The sequence below is a fragment of the Podarcis cretensis genome (assembly GCF_951804945.1).
Source record: "Podarcis cretensis genome assembly, chromosome: 9".
In the NCBI taxonomy this organism is placed as follows: domain Eukaryota; kingdom Metazoa; phylum Chordata; class Lepidosauria; order Squamata; family Lacertidae; genus Podarcis; species Podarcis cretensis.
Genome location: NC_137178.1, coordinates 23,683,581 through 23,702,149, shown reverse-complemented (window position 1 = coordinate 23,702,149; position 18,569 = coordinate 23,683,581). Strand labels below are relative to the sequence as shown.

General features: G+C 42.2%; 1 protein-coding gene across 2 annotated transcripts in view; it reads right to left on the bottom strand.

Moving 5' to 3' along the window:
* Positions 1–9,114: 9,114 nt before the first annotated feature.
* TET2 (tet methylcytosine dioxygenase 2) overlaps positions 9,115–18,569 on the bottom strand; it is a 72,925-nt gene continuing 63,470 nt past the window's right edge. For both annotated transcript variants that reach the window (XM_079990188.1, XM_079990189.1), the window contains exons 9-11: positions 17,499–17,859; positions 11,757–14,612; positions 9,115–11,144 (exon numbers count right to left, since the gene is read on the bottom strand). In XM_079990188.1, the coding sequence (XP_079846314.1) occupies positions 13,240–14,612; positions 17,499–17,859 (1,734 nt within the window). In that variant the 3' untranslated portion in view covers positions 9,115–11,144; positions 11,757–13,239. The remainder of the gene's footprint in view (positions 11,145–11,756; positions 14,613–17,498; positions 17,860–18,569) is intronic.

Genomic DNA, 18,569 nt, shown 5'->3' with positions numbered 1-18,569 from the left:
TTCTTATTGATGCAGATAGGAGTTTGCAGGCTGCAATTACATTTTCTTTATTGACCACCTCATAACAAATCAATTCAAAATTTGCCTGGGCTGTCAGTTCGGTGATCTGAAATGACAGAGGTGAGTGGCGATCATTGTGACTGAGAACTGAATACCTCGGGGTGTCCAATTATAACTGTGGAGAGAGGAAATTCAGAAAAGTCATTTTAGCTTCCTTTATGTTGGCCTCCAAATGAGCAGCTACTCCGTTCCTTTCAGGTTTCACAGTGGAAAGAGCATTAATGGCAACGCTGAGCAATTTTGGATTCTCATGTTCAGGAGGTTGAGAATCAATGCTTTTTTACCCTCGCTTCGACTAAAACAAATTTACCATCCATGCTGTGCAGGCTGTTCCCGTCTATACCTGCTCCAAAATGGCAAGAGACAAAACTGCAATAGTTTTATATATGAGTGTTTCTCTTCACGCCCCCCCCCCTCATAAAGTAGACTTTGTGGGTAATGCACAGTGGGAACAAAAGGGGGGGTGGGAAGCAGGGGGAAAACTCAAGCAGAAGCAGGCACCTACTTTAAAGAGGGCTTGATATTTAGCAACAACATGGGAGTCTCAAATATAGAACTTCAAAGGGAGACTGTAGCAGGAATTATGAAGTTTGAATCAGGTCAAGGGGCTGCATTCATATGGCAGGTTATTCCATTTCCCAGAAAATCAGTATTTCCTTCTTGGAAAATTTTCAGCCAAGTTTTCTGGGATCTTTACAACATGAGATCCATCCATTCAGAGCTTGGTGAGAGTCCCTTGCAGCTATTTCATACACCCATAATTTTTGTGGTTTTATACTTTGGTTATATTCTGTGAACCACCCTGAGACCTCTGGGAATAATAATAATAATAATAATAATAATAATAATAATAATAATAATAATAGGTTGATTATGAACCAATTTTGTGCCTGCTGGTCCGTATTGGCTGGCTCATGACACAATAATGTACATGTGGCAATTTTGCATGTAGTGATATAAAGGAAGAGTAAAAATAAAATAAAAATCTAACCTTTTTTATTCCCCCAAACCAGGCTTCCTCAAACTCGGTCCTTCAGATGTTTTGAGACTACAGTTCCCATCATCCCTGACCACTGGTCCTGCTAGCTAGGGATCATGGGAGTTGTAGGCCAAAAACATCTGGAGGGCCAAGTTTGAGGAAGCCTTCCGCAAACCTTCAGAAGTTCTGCCAGTCAGGAGTCGGACCCAAGCAGTCTAGTTTCCAACAACGCAGAGAACAGTATTTCCTATAGACATCATGCCATGCTACAATTTATTTGTTTTAACCTGACATATGACGTGAAACTCTAGAGGTGTTTCGAAGGCGGTGGTTCCAATCAGATCATTATTAAATTCCAAAAGGATTCAAAGTGTAACAAGAATGCACCCTTCTGCATAGGAGCTGAAGAATAGCTGACTGTTGTGGCCACAGCCCCTCCACTCTCAACCTCACCTCTGACTCTCTTCACACAATAGTGCTCTGCTCAGCTTTTGTTTCCACAGAAAAGCTCTGCTCCAGAGATGGGGGAAACTGTGGCCCTTCAGATGTTGTTAGACTCCAGCTCACATCAGCCCCAGCCAGCATGGCTAAATGGCCAGGGATGATGGGAACTGTAGTGCAACAAAGCCACAGGTTCCTCAACCATTGTTCTGCTCTCAAGGCATAGCAGGCTAGATGCTGCAGTCAGGGGCTGAGTCCTAGAGATGGACCTCTCCCTTTCCTTTATCAATTAGCCTTGATCAGAACTTCAGGGTTTGCTTGTTTTACGTGTGTTTATGTCTGTGTCTGTCTGTCTGTCTGTCTTAGCCAGTCTCTTGGCCAGTCTTAGAGGAAAGCCAACTTTCGTCCCAGTTCTGGAGTCTCTTGATGTCTGAAGTTCTTCTGTCCATCAGTCATCTACATAGATAGCATTGATATCTTTCTGTGACGAGAGATGAAGCCCTTCTCAGAGTAGACCCATTGAAATTACTAATCCTCAGTCATATCCATAAACTTCAATGATTCTCCCCTAGTAGGACTAGCATTGAATGCCACCCAACGCATTTTTTTTGGTGTTGATATGCTGATATCTGTCCATGCTCTTCTCTATAAGGAGCAAAAGTAGTATTTCAAGTTGGAGTGTTTTAAAACTCAGGGCTTTTGAAAATTTGAAATTACCACATTTTGTTTTCCGTGACATTGACATACATTTTTTGACTGCATTTACAACCCACTTGGGGAGATCCCAAAATACACAAAGGGGGGGGGGGAGATGTATATATAGATGTATATGTATATCCATATATATATTTTATATATATATAAACCCCCTCCACAAGTCAACACAACCACTTACTATATAGCTGCCCGGTAGAGGGAGCTCAAGTTTAATTGTTAATTATTTCCTTCAGAGTTGTATTATGGAGGAACAAGTTTTATTAGCCATGATTTTTTTATTTAAACTTTGGCACTGCAGTTTTAGAAGGTTGCGTTTTTAGGTTTCAAAGGTCATGGAAATTTATGTTGAAAGTTTTAATTATGAATGTGTGGCTCTCTGGGCTCTCAGCTGGGTGGAGAAGCAGTATAAAAATCAAATAAATAAATACATTTATCCTGTTTGATTTAGCGCACACACACACACACACACACACACACACACACACCCCTTTGGAATATTTGAAATTCTGAAATATTTTTCTACTTTTAAGTTTGCTCAGGGTTTGGTTAAGTTTCTAAGGAAACACTCTGTGCAGTGTCCTGTGGGGTGGTTTAACTCTGTGGGTGCAGGCAGCTCAGTTGGTTTTGCATTGTCTTTACTTGTGGAAAAAGTATCATTTGGTCATATTGACTTGATTCTTGGCTAATTTGTAGTTGTTTTAGAGGCAGTGGCTACAACATTCAAACTCCCTTGTTTCGTTGCTGTTACATTTGCTGCTATGTTGCTTTTTTAAAAAACTGCTACTATGTAATTGATCTTGCCAGAGTTGATTTTCTGATGTACAATGGTACCTTGGTTCTCAAACTTAATCCATTCCGGAAGTCCGTTCCAAAACCAAAGCATTCCAAAACCAAGGTGCACTTTCCCATAGAAAGTAATGCAAAACGGATTAATCTGTTCCAGACTTTTAAAAACCACACCTAAAACAGCAATTTAACATGAAGTTTACTATCTAATGAGACCACTGATCCATAAAATGAAAGCAATACTCAATGTACTGTACTATAAAATAAATAAGACAGTATTACCTTACCTGCACTGACGATAGTCATTGTTTGGATGGGGGGCGTTTATCCATTTCCGCAGTCACAGAATCAATCAATCTGTAGCTGAACTGGGTTCCACACAGTCACAAAAACAAATTAACTGAAAAAGCCTCAAAAACAAAAATGTAAAATAAACAGCAAAAGCGCCAAACGTAATCCGTTCCAGAAGTCTGTTTGACTTGCAAAATGTTAAAAAACCAAGGTGCAGCTTCTGATTGGTGCAGACACCCCGGAAACAATAGCTGACAGCCGCATTGGACGTTCAGCTTCTGAAAAACGTTCAAAAACCGGAACATTTACTTCCAGGTTTTCGGCGTTTGGGGCCAAGGCATTTGAGTACCAAGGCGTTTGAGAACCAAGGTACCATTGTACTGTGGTTCTCGTTGTTAGCACATGTGGCTTACCCCTCTATCCAGATATCATTCCAAGTACACACTCTTCCTATCACTTTGGTGCCTCCCTGCAAAGGCCAGGGCTCCTCCTGCTTCCACCAGATGCCATTGCACCAGGCTCCATCTTACCTTGGCTAAGACCAACTTAAGTGCCTTCTGGCTTCTCTCCTCCCTGAATTGCCTCCCACTGTTGAAACCGCTGGGTCTGGCACAAACAGAAGGGACCCTAGTTCAGGCATAGACTGCATACTCTGCATGTAAGATCCTGGTTTATTCCCAGAAATCACCAATGTAAAAAGCAAGCAATGCGGTAGACTGCTGTTTGAGAGCAACCCCCCCCCCCGAGTCAACACAGGCTCTCAAAATGGCCAAAATCCCCTTTTCCCAACCTTGGGATCCCAGAACTGTTGGACAACAACTCCCAGCATTTCTGACCCATTAGTCACATTGGCAGGGACTGATGGGTATTGTAGTTCCACAACATCTGATTCCTCACACCTGGCATTCTTGGAGTAAATATTCTGACTCATGTAACTAACTCTGGGATTGTAGCCCAGATGTTGGGGGCACTGAGCAAGGAGGTCTTTACCTTAGTGCCAACACCAGACTCTTGGGGACTCTCAGGTAAGGCAGTCTCTAGGCATAAACCAATAATCCTCTCATGCTACTGTTTGACTTCCTTGGGTGTTCTGCTCTAAGCAAGGCTCATGGTTGGATCTCATAATGCAGTCCTTAAGCCTTGATTTTAAAACCTTGATAATGCATATACAGTCGTACCTTGGTTTTTGCACACCTTGGTACTCATACGTTTTGGCTCCCGAATGCTGAAAACCCAGAAGTATTGTATTGGCCCGAATATAAGCCACACCTTTAAAATTCAAGCGAAAAAACCCCCCAACAATACCCGAATATAAGCTGCTCCCTTAAAATTCTACAGGCACTCACACCCCTTCCGTTTTACCATATGTCTGTTTCAGCAGCGACATTGTAAAAGGCAATTTTTGTAAGGTCGCTAATTTAAGCCGCACTTTTAACTTTTCATGGTCAGGATTTGGGAAAAAAAGTGAGGTTTATATTCAGGCCAATACGGTAAGTGTTCTGGTTTTCAAACATTTTTTGGAAGCTGAATGTCCAACGCAGCTTCCGCTTGAGTGCAGGAAGCTCCTGCAGCCAATTGAAGCCATGCCTTGGTTTTTGAATGTTTCAGAAGTCGAACATTTGAGAACCAAGATACGACTGTACAACTCTTTTTGCTCTTTAGTGGCCTGAGCCAATACAGTGGTGCCCCTTCAGGCAATCATGTTGTCTGACCATGGCAGTCAGCACTGTAATAACTAACGTAAGATGGGGGTGGGGTGGGGGGTACAATGGTAATTGGGTCCATTCATATGTCTTGAACTGAAATCTGTCAATTACACGAAGATGTTGTTTTCAGGTTGTTTGAGTCAAAGTTAAAACTAAAGGTTTGAGTTTTTGTTTGTTTTTTAAAAAGAGAGAGAGATTCATACCCTGGGAGAAGTACTTCAGGAGTTTCTTCACACACTTGACTGGATTACAATGGTACCTCAGGTTACAGAAACTTCAGGTTACAGACTCTGCTAACCCAGAAATAGTACCTCAGGTTAAGAACTCTGCTTCAGGACGAGAACAGAAATCGTGTGGCGGCAGTGGGAGGCCCCATTAGCTAAAGTGGTACCTCAGGTTAAGAACAGTTTCAGGTTAAGAACGGACCTCCAGAACGAATTAAATTCTTAACCCGAGGTATCACTGTAGTCTTAAATTATTGGATCGCTAGCTTAGAGATAGGGACTCTCAGGCCTGGAGGCCAAATGTGGTTGCTGACTCTCAGGGTTCTCCCCAGCCACAACCTCTTTCCTAAGGCCAGATTCCTCACCAGCCCCTTCAACTCTGATAATGAAGATGGGTGTGAGAGCATGTGCAGAAACTAGCCTAATGAACAAATTTCTGCCCACTTTTGGCTTCGATCTCACCAATCACAGGCCGGTGGCCTCCAGGAAGGGAAAGTGGCCCCCCAGGCTGAAAAAGCTCCTCCTATAGGTGGGCAACTCAGTCAGCAGAGCATGAGACTCTTAATCTCAGGACTGTGGGTTCAAGTCCCCCATTGGGTGAAAGATTCCTGCACTGCAGGGGGTTGGAACAGATGACCCTCGTGGTCTCTTCCAACTCTATGATTCTGCGAACAACACGATTCCACAAGACAAGCACAGAGTGCATTAAATAAATATAAATTTTATTAAAAACACCCACATTTCAGCATTATCAGGAATGATATAATAAAACAGCTTTTCAAATAACCTGCATTCATTACATTACAATACTTACAGTATTTATAACCATTCTCAGATTTTAATGGACCAAAAAAAAAAAAAGCCCCTTTGACAAATGAGGGAAAGTTTCTTTAAAAATAAAAACAAAAACAACTCAAACAGTAGAACATAAGCTTAGAAAATGCACGTTTTTTTTAAAAAAAGGTCATTATCTTAGTGTCAAACTGTTAAAGTTTCCTACACAAAAGTTAACCACTAGCTTTAAAAGTGAACTTTCAACGCCACTGTGCGTCAGTCAAGATGAAGGGAACAAATCATTCAAGTAAAGTTGACACCACTCAAAAGTATCTTCAAGTATGGCTATAGTCAACCTGATAATCCTATACAAGCAATGTTATGTCTGCTCCCCCCTCCCCCCAGTTCACTGAGGCAGGGTTCTGTACATCAAAATTACAACTTTTATTTACAATACATATTTCTCCTCCCGGCCCCACTCCCCCTTCCCAAATTCCCAAACTAAGTTTTCTTCTGCCTGCAAGCAATTTGGCAAATGACGGGGGTTGGATACAAGCCCCCCCCTTCGGCATGTGGATGGGGTCTTCCACTCACAGAAGGGTTGCCTGACACTTTGCGTCTGAAGTACCACAAGACAAAAAGGGAACTGAGCAATGTTCCTGCAACTTTTTGCAGAATTAGCAGCACCCTAGCTGCTCTAGAACCGAGCATGGCGCAGTGTTGAACTCTCCTGCACAAACATGTGCAGAACAGCTCTACCAAAAATGTGCATGTTGCTCATGGTTCTTTGGAAGGGCTGGATTTAGGTTTGATGAGGCCCTAAGCTACTGAAGGTAATGGGGCCCTTTATATGACCAGCTGTCCTTTGTCAACAACACTGTTTTTTGTGTTGATATATGGTAATCTATGGACCTAATAGGTATCTAAAGCCATTTGCACATAACAAAATATGTATTTTATCAAAGTAATTGATATAGAAATGAGCAAACCAGTGATATTTTAGGGAGCAGGCTAGCAGGCAGGGCCCATTACATACATCATAAGAGCCTACACAACACAAAACACTGTTGCTGTATGTAGGTTTTATTTTATTTGTTTTTTATCTTATATTTTGGAAATGTACATCTTTTTTTTCTTTAATTTTTTGGGGCCCCCAAGGGAGTGGGGCCCTAAGCTATAGCTTGTTTAGCTTATACGTAAATCCAACACTGTTCTTTGGAATCCAACCTAAAACCTGTTTTTAAATCGGCACTTCTCGCCTTAAGTCAGCAAAGAAATGGTAAATGGAAAAACATGATATTACTGGAAGATGGTTTGATTAAGTGGATTTAGCAGCTCCCACGTGGAGCTCCACACAAGCAGAGGCTGTTTGGTTTGGGTTCAATGCAATGTTGAGAATCATCACTGACCAGGTTTTTCTCAACATGCAGCAAAGCAGAGCAGCCTTGGCTTGTACTGAGGTCTCCGAGATTCACCCAGCTTTGGGTGATTGCAAGGATGCTCATTAATTAAAGTTGCAAAAGTTAAATATTTGTTTCCAAGTTAAATATTCAAAGGACTTGCATTTACAGTGTGGTGTTGGCAGTAGAATGAGGAGGGGATGTCTCTAACTGCAGTTATCCAACATTCAACGGGGATTATAATGCTGCTTTTAAAAGGCCAAATTCAGGCACTGGTCCTGTAATGGTCAATATTTATGTTGCCCAATTACACACCGTGCTATCGGTGGGACAATAAAATGTATAGAGTGAAGCAGCAACTTGTTTCATGGGTCAGGGTCTTTGCCTCATAATATATTGCCCAGCCAAACATTGAGGCATTAGGTCTGCATTTTTAAAAGGAAGACGTCCTAAGAAGAAGAACATTGCTGGATCAGACCGACATTAGCCAATCGGATGCCTCTGGGAATCCTAAAAGCAGGACATGACTGCAAAAGCCTTTTCTCATGGTGGGTCCTCTTCAGCTGCCTGGAGGCAGCATAGAGTCACCTTGACCAGAAGTAGCCGCTTATTCTTCATAAAATTGTCTAATCTCCCTACTCGCAGCTCCTGCTCCCGCCAATTAACTTTTAATCTCCTTGGAAACACACAACCCTCTAGCAAATGGTTAGTTGCCAAATCCTTGCCTTCACAACAGGAACGAGGAGTCTGTGGCTACCTCCTATCTTCCCTAGCTCACATGGGAGTTGTAGTCCTGCGACAGGTGGGGAACCAAGTTCCCCCCTTCCCCTGCTTTACAGTTTCCCTTTTGACCGCTCAGTGCATTCTATTTTCCATTTTGTGACTGGGCCATACAACCCCTCCCAGAAGAAAACAGAGTTTAAAACGTTAAAACACTCTCATCACTGTATAAAGGAGCGGATGAATTTACACAAAATATAGCTTTAATCGCCATCAGTACATTTACAAGTATTAGAGAAAGATAAAGATTGAATCCTCAAACAATAGAATAGAATAAAATAAAATAAAAACCCTCAAGGATAATATTTTGATCAACATTCACAACACATTCACACACCCTCGCACAATAGTCTCTCTCTCGCACACTCACTCTCACCCCTACTCTCTCACACACTTGGATGATATGTTGGCTTACAAAGGAGATCATGAGCTGATATATCCCTGAATTTTTAGAACAAAAACATTAAAAAGTCGAAGTTCAAGTTATACTTGCTATAATATCAAGTAGCGAGTGAGAGAAAATATCTTGTTTTTCAAAGAATCAGGGGGGAAGAGAGGGAGGGGAAGGTGATATAACAATGTTATAAGCTTCCGCTCCCAATTTAACATCCTATTGCCAACTAGTGTTGAGGTATATGACAAGTAGGAACATCATTCAAACATTTTAATGTATTTTTAGATCACATTATATTTTAATAGCAGGCTGAGTAGCACCGTGATGTGAATTCAGCTCCAAACCCATATATATATATATCTATGTATATATATATATCTAGATATATAATAGATTTATATTTATATATTTGTACAGTATTAAAATACTAAAGCATTAAAAAAAATTGTTTACAAGTTAAGTTACTTACTATACATCTCTTTTGCTTGCATTTTGTTTAATACAAATTACCAATTTAAAAACTCGCCACAGCAAGCCAGCTGCCTGTTCTGTATCCTTCCCCCCCCCCACCGACAGAATCGCACAGAATAACCCTGTATCTCGTGTCTTGATTCTACTCAAACCTTCCTAGCGAAGATGGGCACCTTACACTGAGCAGTGTGACGTATACTGTAACATAAATAATCCATTGAACACCTCAGTCTGCCCAGCTATTTGGAGAACTTTTATGGATCCTTAAAAAAAAAAAGTAGACTAAACTACACAATTATCAAGTCTAACCCATGCTGTTAATTATCCGAAGCTAATATTAAACAAAAACAAAATGTATATACGATTTGAGGGATACACTCGTCATCATAATGGTAAGGAAAAACATGTTCACAGTACAGCTGTGTAAGATGAGCACCAAGGAATTGGAAGATTGGGGTGGGGGGAAGTGTGTTGTAAAGGCAATGCCTTGCATCCATTCAACCCAAGCGTGATTCTGCCTTTAAAAGTGGATGTTCCTCTTGTACACCAGTAGATGTTTAAGTAAGAGGCTTATCTACATAGTCTCAACCCCTATTTTTAGGGGGGGGGGGAGGAAAGGATGCTGCAGGGAAAGGGATAATCACTCTCCCCTGCTACTTCTCAAGACTGAAATTGCCCCTCCCATTTTTATTTTTGAAAAAGCATAGTATTGGGGCTCTTTTACATGGATTTGCCCCAAAGATAAAATAAGCTTCTAACATGTTTTAGTACCCCAGTGGTGTTTGCCAATGCTTCAGGCAGACAAGGTACTTTTCAAGCACCATTAAATAAAACAAAACAACCCCACACATTTCTATTATTTTTTCTCCTTAATCAGGCCTTGACTTGATGGATGCATTCAAATGAGATCCAACAGAGCTTATATGGGCATGCAGCCTAAGGGCTATTGGGCTGAGGGGTCTTTCTAGATGACCCAAACCCTTGATTTTTGCCTTTATCACTCAATTTACTTAAGTCAGCAGTATGCTATTCCCTCTCTGCACAATAGATTGTAAGTCTCCTTGCTGAAGCATAGCGCCACCAAGAAAATATTTTTAAAATCCAATATTTCCAGCAGAAATATAGCAAGCCAGAGGAAGGGATGGGCTAGGAATTAAAAGTGAGAACTAAGAACACAGAAACATAAGAAGAGCCTGTGAAATCAAACCAATGGGCCACATTTTTCAGCATCCCATTCTCACGGTGTCTGAGGGAGCAACATGGCATGTTCCAGTGCTGTGGTACTGCACTGATAATGATAATAATAATAATAATAATAATAATAATAATAATAATAATAATTTTTATTTATATCCCGCCCTCCCCAGCCGAAGCCGGGCTCAGGGCGGCTAACAACACTAAAACAGTGCAACATTATAAAAACATTATAAAAATTAATTAAAATCAAAATTGATGGCAACCATAAACTAAAGTTTTGTAAAGATTGCCAAAGGAGGGAGTCAGGCTGCGCCCTGACCAAAGGCCTGGTGGAACAGCTCTGTCTTGCAGGCCCTGTGGAAAGATGACAAGTCCTGCAGGGCCCTTGTCTCTTGTGACAGAGCGTTCCACCAGATCGGGGCTGCAGCCGAAAAAGCCCTGGCTCTAGTTGAGGCCAGCCTAACCTCTCTGTGGCCTGGGACCTTCAAGATGTTTTTATTTGAAGACCCTAAGTTCCTCTGTGGGGCATACCAGGAGAGGCGGTCCCGTAGGTATGAGGGTCCTAGGCCGTATAGGGCTTTAAAGGTTAAAACCAGCACCTTAAACCTGATCCTGAACTCCACCGGAAGCCAGTGCAGCTGGTATAGCACCCAGTAAGGAGTCTCGCTGCAGCATTCTCCACCCGCTGGAGTTTCAGGGTCAGTCTCAAGGGTAGCCCCACGTAGAGCGAGTTACAATAATCCAGTCTGGAGGTGACCGTCGCATGGATCACAGTGGCTAGGTCAGGGCGAGAGAGGTAAGGAGCCAACTGCTTAGCTTGGCGGAGATGGAAAAATGCCGCCTTTGTTATAGCTGCAATATGCGCCTCCATAACATAACCCTACCCATATAGCATCTAAAGTAGCCTTAGTGAATTGCCCACAGCTAGCAATTCTGACTGCAGTCCCAAACAACCATAAAGCTCATGGGAAATAAATTTGCACCCAGCCAGAGGCTTTTTGGAATTTTTTACTGCAGTTTCCCCACAGGGTTCAAACAGGGAAGTCTAGGATTGTGACCACTGGGGATTAAATTTCTTTTGACCCCGAGTGCTCAGAAAAATCTGTCAAAATCTTCACAGTCATTTGAAAACGGGGAAGTTAAATAAAATATTAACACCAGGGAGTACCTTCCATGCAGTTAACAAGTATATTTAGCAAAATTACAAAGAAAATGCCTTTCTTCATCTTAATTTATTTTTGAAAAATCTAAACTCAAACAAGTTTTATTGGATTTGCTGAAAATCTGTTCAGCACTCCCTTCTCAAATTCCTCCTTTTTCACTCAGTAAACTAGCCCATTGAGATGCTTCCCTGACATTAGCCAGGTCTTTATTTTCTGCAAGGTACTGAATGACCGCTCTATGGTACAAGTGGTGTATAGCTAAGCAAGAGAGATAGCCAGTTAGACACACTGCAGTGGTATCCTAAATTCTGATGTTCTGTAGAGAATGTCTGAAATGATATGCTACATGCATAACTGTAACAAAAGCCGGCACTGACTTTTTCTAGGGAAACGCTCGCTAGGGAGGGAGATAGTGGCACCTCAGTGAGCATTTCAATTTCAAATATTCTGATTCTTTCTACTTTGAGTTAAGTATTATTTACAGTCGTACCTTGGTTGTCAAATGCCTCGGTACTCAGATATTTTGGCTCCCGAACACCGCAAACCCGGAAGTGAGTGTTGCGGTTTGCAAACGTTTTTTGGAAGCTGAACGTTTGATGGGGCTTCCATAGCTTCCGACTGAGTGCAGGAAGCTTCTTCAGCTGATCGGAAGCCACGCCTTGGTTTTTGAACCATTCTGGGAGTCGAAGGAACTCCCAGAACAGATTAAGTTTGACAACCAAGGTACCACTGTAGTTGATTTGGGGTGGGGTGGGCAGGGGCACTACTGGCTATACCCACGGAGGAGAAGAGCATGCAAACCTAAGGCTTGATTCTGCTCATTCATGTACAGTAAACAATGTCTTAGTGTTATGTCCTAAACAGGCTGCTGTCTGGATGCTGTCTTTGAAACTTCCATTGCTGAAAAGGGAGACTGCTGTTCATTTTAAAATGTTGCTTTTGCTTCTTTGCTCATGCAACCAACTATAATGAAAAGCTCCAGAGAGCTTCACACAAAGTCACCCGACTGCTCATATATAAGCTTTGCTGGATCTTGGTCCTGCCTGAGCACAATTCCCATATTTTAAAAACTGGGTGTTTTTTACTTTTAAGCACCAGATTACAAACAAATACAAATTGGATACAAACACAAAAATAAAAAGGTCCTGTTTGCCGTTTAAGGAGAGCACAGCATACTTTTTAACGTTTTCATGGTTATAAAAGGCATTAAAACTGTTCAGCTGCTGCATTAGACACCATTCTTATACATAGCACCATGTTTTAGAATAGCCAAACAAATTCAGTGTTTTGCTTCGTATTCTTTATGTAATATATGTCGCTATCCTGATTAATAAAAATCAAGTCAAGATTAAGATTACAGCAACAAACAAACCCCTGCATGTTAAAAAGCTGCATTTCCAGTATTTCAGCACATCATAGATTCAGCACCAGTTGGTAATTTAAAATTTCTGCTACTGAAATACTACAGTATTTTTTACTTTAAAAACAAACTTCTCTTAATTAACTTGCTTTCATTTAAATGGTCACAGATGTAAAAATTTTAAAGGTTATGCATACAGATTATCTGTCTTCCAGTAAGTAGTCAAGCCAGTATTTCAACGTTAAATTTGCATAGGGTGCTTTGGTTTTTAGTTGTTAACGTGTTACCTGTGACCAGTTACCAAATGAATGTGGTGGCAATGTTACCTCTTTTGCTGGTACAAGGAGGTTTTCCCATTGACAAGTTAAAAAGAAAAGGGGGAAAAAAATACTGTCTCTTGCCCTTTTCCCTTGTCTCCAGCCTAGAAAGAACGACTACCTACCAACATAAAAACAAAAACAAAAAACAGATGAGGTAATGAACGAAGATCTGATGTTTATATATATCTGTTGTAAGGCCCTGTAACCCGTGTAAAGGCATATGGAGATGTGGTAACCGTGGAGTTTGTGGTGAGAGACATAGTCCTTTGTGCAAGAGACCTGATGAAACGCATGTAGGTTGGCTCCAAATTCTCATTCAGTTCAGCTGGCTCCCGCTTCACTTTTTTGCCATGCACTTTCTGAGGCACATAATCTGGCCCGTACTTTTCGCAGTCCTCCTCTTTCTCCCTTGCCTTCTCCGCCATCTTGGCCTCCCACAAAGCTAGGCCGTGCTTTGGCTCGTTCATGCTTTTGTGCTGGTAGAAGACGAGCGATATCCTTGTGGGGTGGTTCCTGTTAGGGTTCTTCAGCGGGGTCGTCGCGTGGAGCTCACGTTTCGCGCACTCTATGAGAATTGACCCGTGCGACGGGGCAACCGCCACGCCACCTATATCTGGATCCAGAAAGCTCTGCTCATTGTCTGACCAGACGTCATCGGGATCTTCTGGCGGGAGCACCTCAGTTTTATTTGCGCCTTCTTGGGAAGCGGTCCGATTGTGGTTAAGACCTGGAAGCATGTTTGACAAGCCATTTTGGTTATTCTTGTTCTGGAGGTGGAGTGGATGAGCAGGGCCACCGAACATATCGGCGGCAGGGTGGTAGTCATGTGTTAAGTGTGGAGGGGGGTAGAGATGGTCGCCATTTTTATTCATGTAGTCCACACTTGGATTATTTAGATTTGATTTCAGTCTAGAGGCGATGTCCATAAAAGGACCATCAGCCTCATGTGTGGGGTAAGGAGGGAAGGAACCTGCATGCTGAATATTTGGTCTAATTGTGCAACTGTTGAGAGCATCTAGCTGCACATTTTGGTTTCCATAATTCAAGTACCTGGGCCCAAAGTTCTGGTTGTTTCCAAACCTATGTTGATATAATGTATGAATTGGAGGTAGACTTAGCTTAGATAGAGAGTCTTGGCTCTGATACCTAAACAAGTCCATATGCTGAGGCTGAGACGAATAGTTGTTGTAGTAGGAGGAACAGTTCTCCAGAGGCAAGTTTCCATTGCATTGATAATGCGGATATTGGTTATTTTGAGCCAAGTGTACAGAATAGGGATTCATGAGACCAGGAGAATTCAAATAAGCTCCTGCAGGTTGCGAAGACGTTGGGTAGATATTCATGGGGCTGGACCCACCATAAGGATCTGAGGCATGTGAAGAGTTTGGATAGGGATTGGCTGGATTTGGCAAACCCATGTAGAGGTTTGTGGGACCTGAAGCAGTGTATGAGTTGATATGGTTTGACTGAGGTTTAGTAGGGAGGGCATGATGTGGATGTTGGTAGAGCTTCTGCTGTGACATGGCTGGTCCTGAAAGACGTAACAGATCTGTGGAAGGGGAAAGAGAGAGAGGAAGAAATAGCTTTAGGAGGTAAGAACACCAATTATCACAGGCACAGGAATCATTTTCTGGCTTCTTGTGTATCAGCAGGGGCACTGCTACTCCAACCACTCAAAGATGTTGGTGCGTCTCAGCACAGGAGATTTCTCCCCTGCTATTAAGAACATAAATAATACCACCACGGGTCAGTCCAAATGCCCATCTGCTCCAATATTTTGTTCTCAAGGTGGCCAATGAGATGCCCGTGGAAATCCCACAAGCAGAATAAGGAGACAATAGCATTTTCCTACTTGTGCTCTTCGGTGACTGTTATTCAAGAGGCGCATGCTGTCTTGGAAACTGGAGATAACATTTCACCATCATGACCAGGAGCAACTGATAGCCTTATCAGTGTATCTAAGGCTGTGCACGCATTGCCAGCTAGGCTGCTCTCTCTCTCTTTAAAAAAAAACAATTTTCATTAAAGATTTTCTTCGTTTACAAAAGTGCGTGCATTGTCTCTTTTTTCAGGTTGTGTTTTCTACATTTCAATTACATTTGTTGTGAGACATTAGTGTTATATGCAGTATAAAGCTGGAGAAGAAAAAGGGGAGGGGAGAAAAAGATGGCCCTACTGAACATCTTTTTCTCAATTATGATCGAAGCTGATTTAGAGAGAATGCATGAATATGCAGAATTTCATAACAAATAGCAGGACAGCTACGGATTATGGTTAATGTCATGCACACACTGCTTCACAAATCAGCAATGAGAGCACACTGGTTATAAAGAGCAGTGTGTACACAGCCCAATTCCCTTTTAAACCTGCTGGTGGTTGCAATCACCAAATCTTACATTTGTCAATTCCATAACTCAGCTATATGCTGTGTCAGTGGTTCCCAATTAACTAAGTACTGTGGACCCCTTGTTTTTCAAAAGCCAAGCCGTGGACCCCCTACTTTTGAAAATTTTGACATATCTATGGCAGTTTTTGATATGCGAACGGTGCCATTGACCCCCTGGGGTCTGTGGACCACCAATTGGGAACATTGTGCTATGTAAATAAGTACATTCTTTTGTTTGTCTTGAAGATCCCAACATTCAGCTTCACTCTGGATTCTAGCATTATGAGAGTGGGAGAACATCTCCCTAGTCATTTTCTCCACACCACTTACAATCTTGACTTCCTTTCCTTGATTTCTTTCTAAGCCCAAACTTCCCCCAAATGAGCAACCTTTTCTCATAGGTAAGTTGTTCCAGACCCTTGATAATTTTGGCTGCCCTTTTCTGTGCCTTTTCCATCTATTGAAGAGAAAGCAGGGATGCTGCCTCTTCCCAGCACAGCCATAAGAACATAACATAAGATCACACCATCTATCCTAAGGGTCAGTAACCTTTTTCAGCTGTGGGCTGGTCCACCATCCCTCAGACCATGTGGTGGGCCGGACTATATTTTGGGGGGGAAATGAACGAATTCCTATGCCCCACAAATAACCCAGAGATGCATTTTAAATAAAAACACACATTCAACTCATGTAAAAACACCAGGCAGGCCTCACAAATAACAGAGAGATGCATTTTAATTAAAAGAACGCATTCTACTCATGTAAAAACATGCTGATTCCTGGACCGTCTGCAGGCTGGATTGAGAAGGAGATTGGGCTGCATCCAGCCTGCAGGCCTTAGGTTGCCAACCCATGATCTATCCCAACATCCTGTTCCCACAATGGCCAACCAGATGCTTATATAAAGCCTGCAGGTAGTGCTTGGGCCCTCCATCTCCCAGTTCTCAGAGGTGGTTTTCAAGGACTCAAGGAGGCTGCAGGAGAGAAAAAAGCCCCACTGCTTGCTTTTCTCTGGAATGAACTGTCTGTGACCTCCACAATGTAAGTGCAACACAACAACCCCAAACCCTCCTGCCTAGCAAGTTGTTAAGTACGGTTTGTCTTGTGAGTGTAAGAAAGTAAGCAAGGAAAAGTTAAACAACAAGAACCCCACTGTTTGTATTTCTCCGTGCTTGACATGGCTAGGGAAAGAACATCCTTAGGAGATTGTATACACACAGCTTTTTGCAGCTTATGTCTTGTTTGCCCACAGAACAAAATAGGAACCCTGAAGGCTGTAAGGGCATTTCTGTGCACTAAGAGGTTGTTCGGTCTTCATACTTATTCAAGAGGCCCATTTGGATAGAAGCCTAAGGGCCAACCTGGATATGTTAAATGCATTATTGCTATTCTCCCCCCTTCTGTGCACTTTAGAAAATGTAAATGGCACCCAGGGTAGCTGTAATAGGTGGGGAAGGACAACATAAACCTTAAAAGCTCCCCTCTCAAATGACGCTACTTACACTGGAATGAAAGCTCCCACTAGATGCATTTTTAAATATATATATATATATATATATATATATATATATATATATATATATTTAAGATCACAGTAAGATTGGCCCTAAATAACCTCTTGAATTATTTACTTCTAACATACTTTTCACATGCTTTATCAAGGAAAAGGCAATGGAATTGCTGGGTAGCCCATCGGCTGCCTCCATCTGCACATCAGGTGAATGCTTGAGGAAAGCTGCTGCCAGTCAAAGTAGGCATTATTGGGCGATGAAGAGGGACACATTGCCTGAATTGGTATAAGCAAGTATGTTTAAACAACTATGGGTTGAGGTCTATAGCTTGAATCAAACACCGCTTTAGTGTAAGGAAAGCGGTATACGAATACCTTAAATAACTGAAGTTGTTCACCGAACTATAGAAGACACTAAAAGCTGAACACATGCACTGCCTGCCACCTAACCTGCCTCACCCTTATCTTGAGTGTAAATAATACAAACGGCACAGGAAACAGAACCATGACCCATGGTGCATACTCATTACAAACCATACCTGCTAACTGCTTTGCATGACCCGATGCTTCTGAGATGGCCTGCTTTTGGCGTGCTGCGTTTGACTTCTCTCTCTCGTGTTTGCTTGACCCATTATCCATAGCAGCAAGCTTCTCAGTGGCTGCTTTCTTAGCTTCCAACTTTTTTTGCCGGCAAGTCTTAACTGGCTCTGAAAGCATCCTTACTTTTCTCCGGAAGGAGCTAAGGACCTGGATGCTGCCGTTCCGTTTTTTCTCTTCCTGACCTTCTGCACTTCCGAACTCGTCCACATTGGAGATTTTGTACAAAGGGAGCACATGCAATTGCTCATCTTCGGGTGTCTGGCCAATTTCACGATTGTCTTCTCTGGTGAGCGTACAGACCTGTTAAAACAATGAATGCCCTCTTAGCATGACAAGAACACAAAGGTCTATCGTATGGCATGTCTCTCTAATGGGATTATTTGCTTTATTATCCCATCTTTTCTGCAACAAGGGCAAGGTGGCATTCTCTCAACAGCTCTGTGAAGCAGGTTAGACTGAGAGAGTGGGGGCCACAATAGCAGTCATGAAATATGACTGATCTTCAGGTGAGTCAGAAAGCAAAGTGACGTTCAAGAAAGGGGAGGAGCTCACATCCAGTTAAGGGTGACATATCTGCCTCTTCAAATAACTGAAGGATAGCAACACCCACCTAGTGCCATTCCAACACATACTCAAGAACTATTGATGGATTTATTTATTACATTTATATCCCACCTTTCCTCCAAAGAGCTGAAGATGGCATTCATGGTTCTCCCCCTCTTCATTTTAACCACACAACAACCCTGTGAGGTAGGACAGGCTGAGAATGTGTGACTGGCACAAAGTCACCCAGTGGGGATTTGAACCCTGGTCTCTTGGGTCTTAGTCCAACAATCTAACCACTACACCACCCTGGCTGTCTTTAGAAGGTTTACTTAGGACCCGTCGTGATAAAGGGAGAGAAGGGACACTGGATTAGTTGGCATACCCAAAACATGCTGTTGGGAGTTGAAGAACATGACTTTCTGAGAAAGTCCTTTGCTTTTCTCAGCTTTAACGGAATGTGCTTC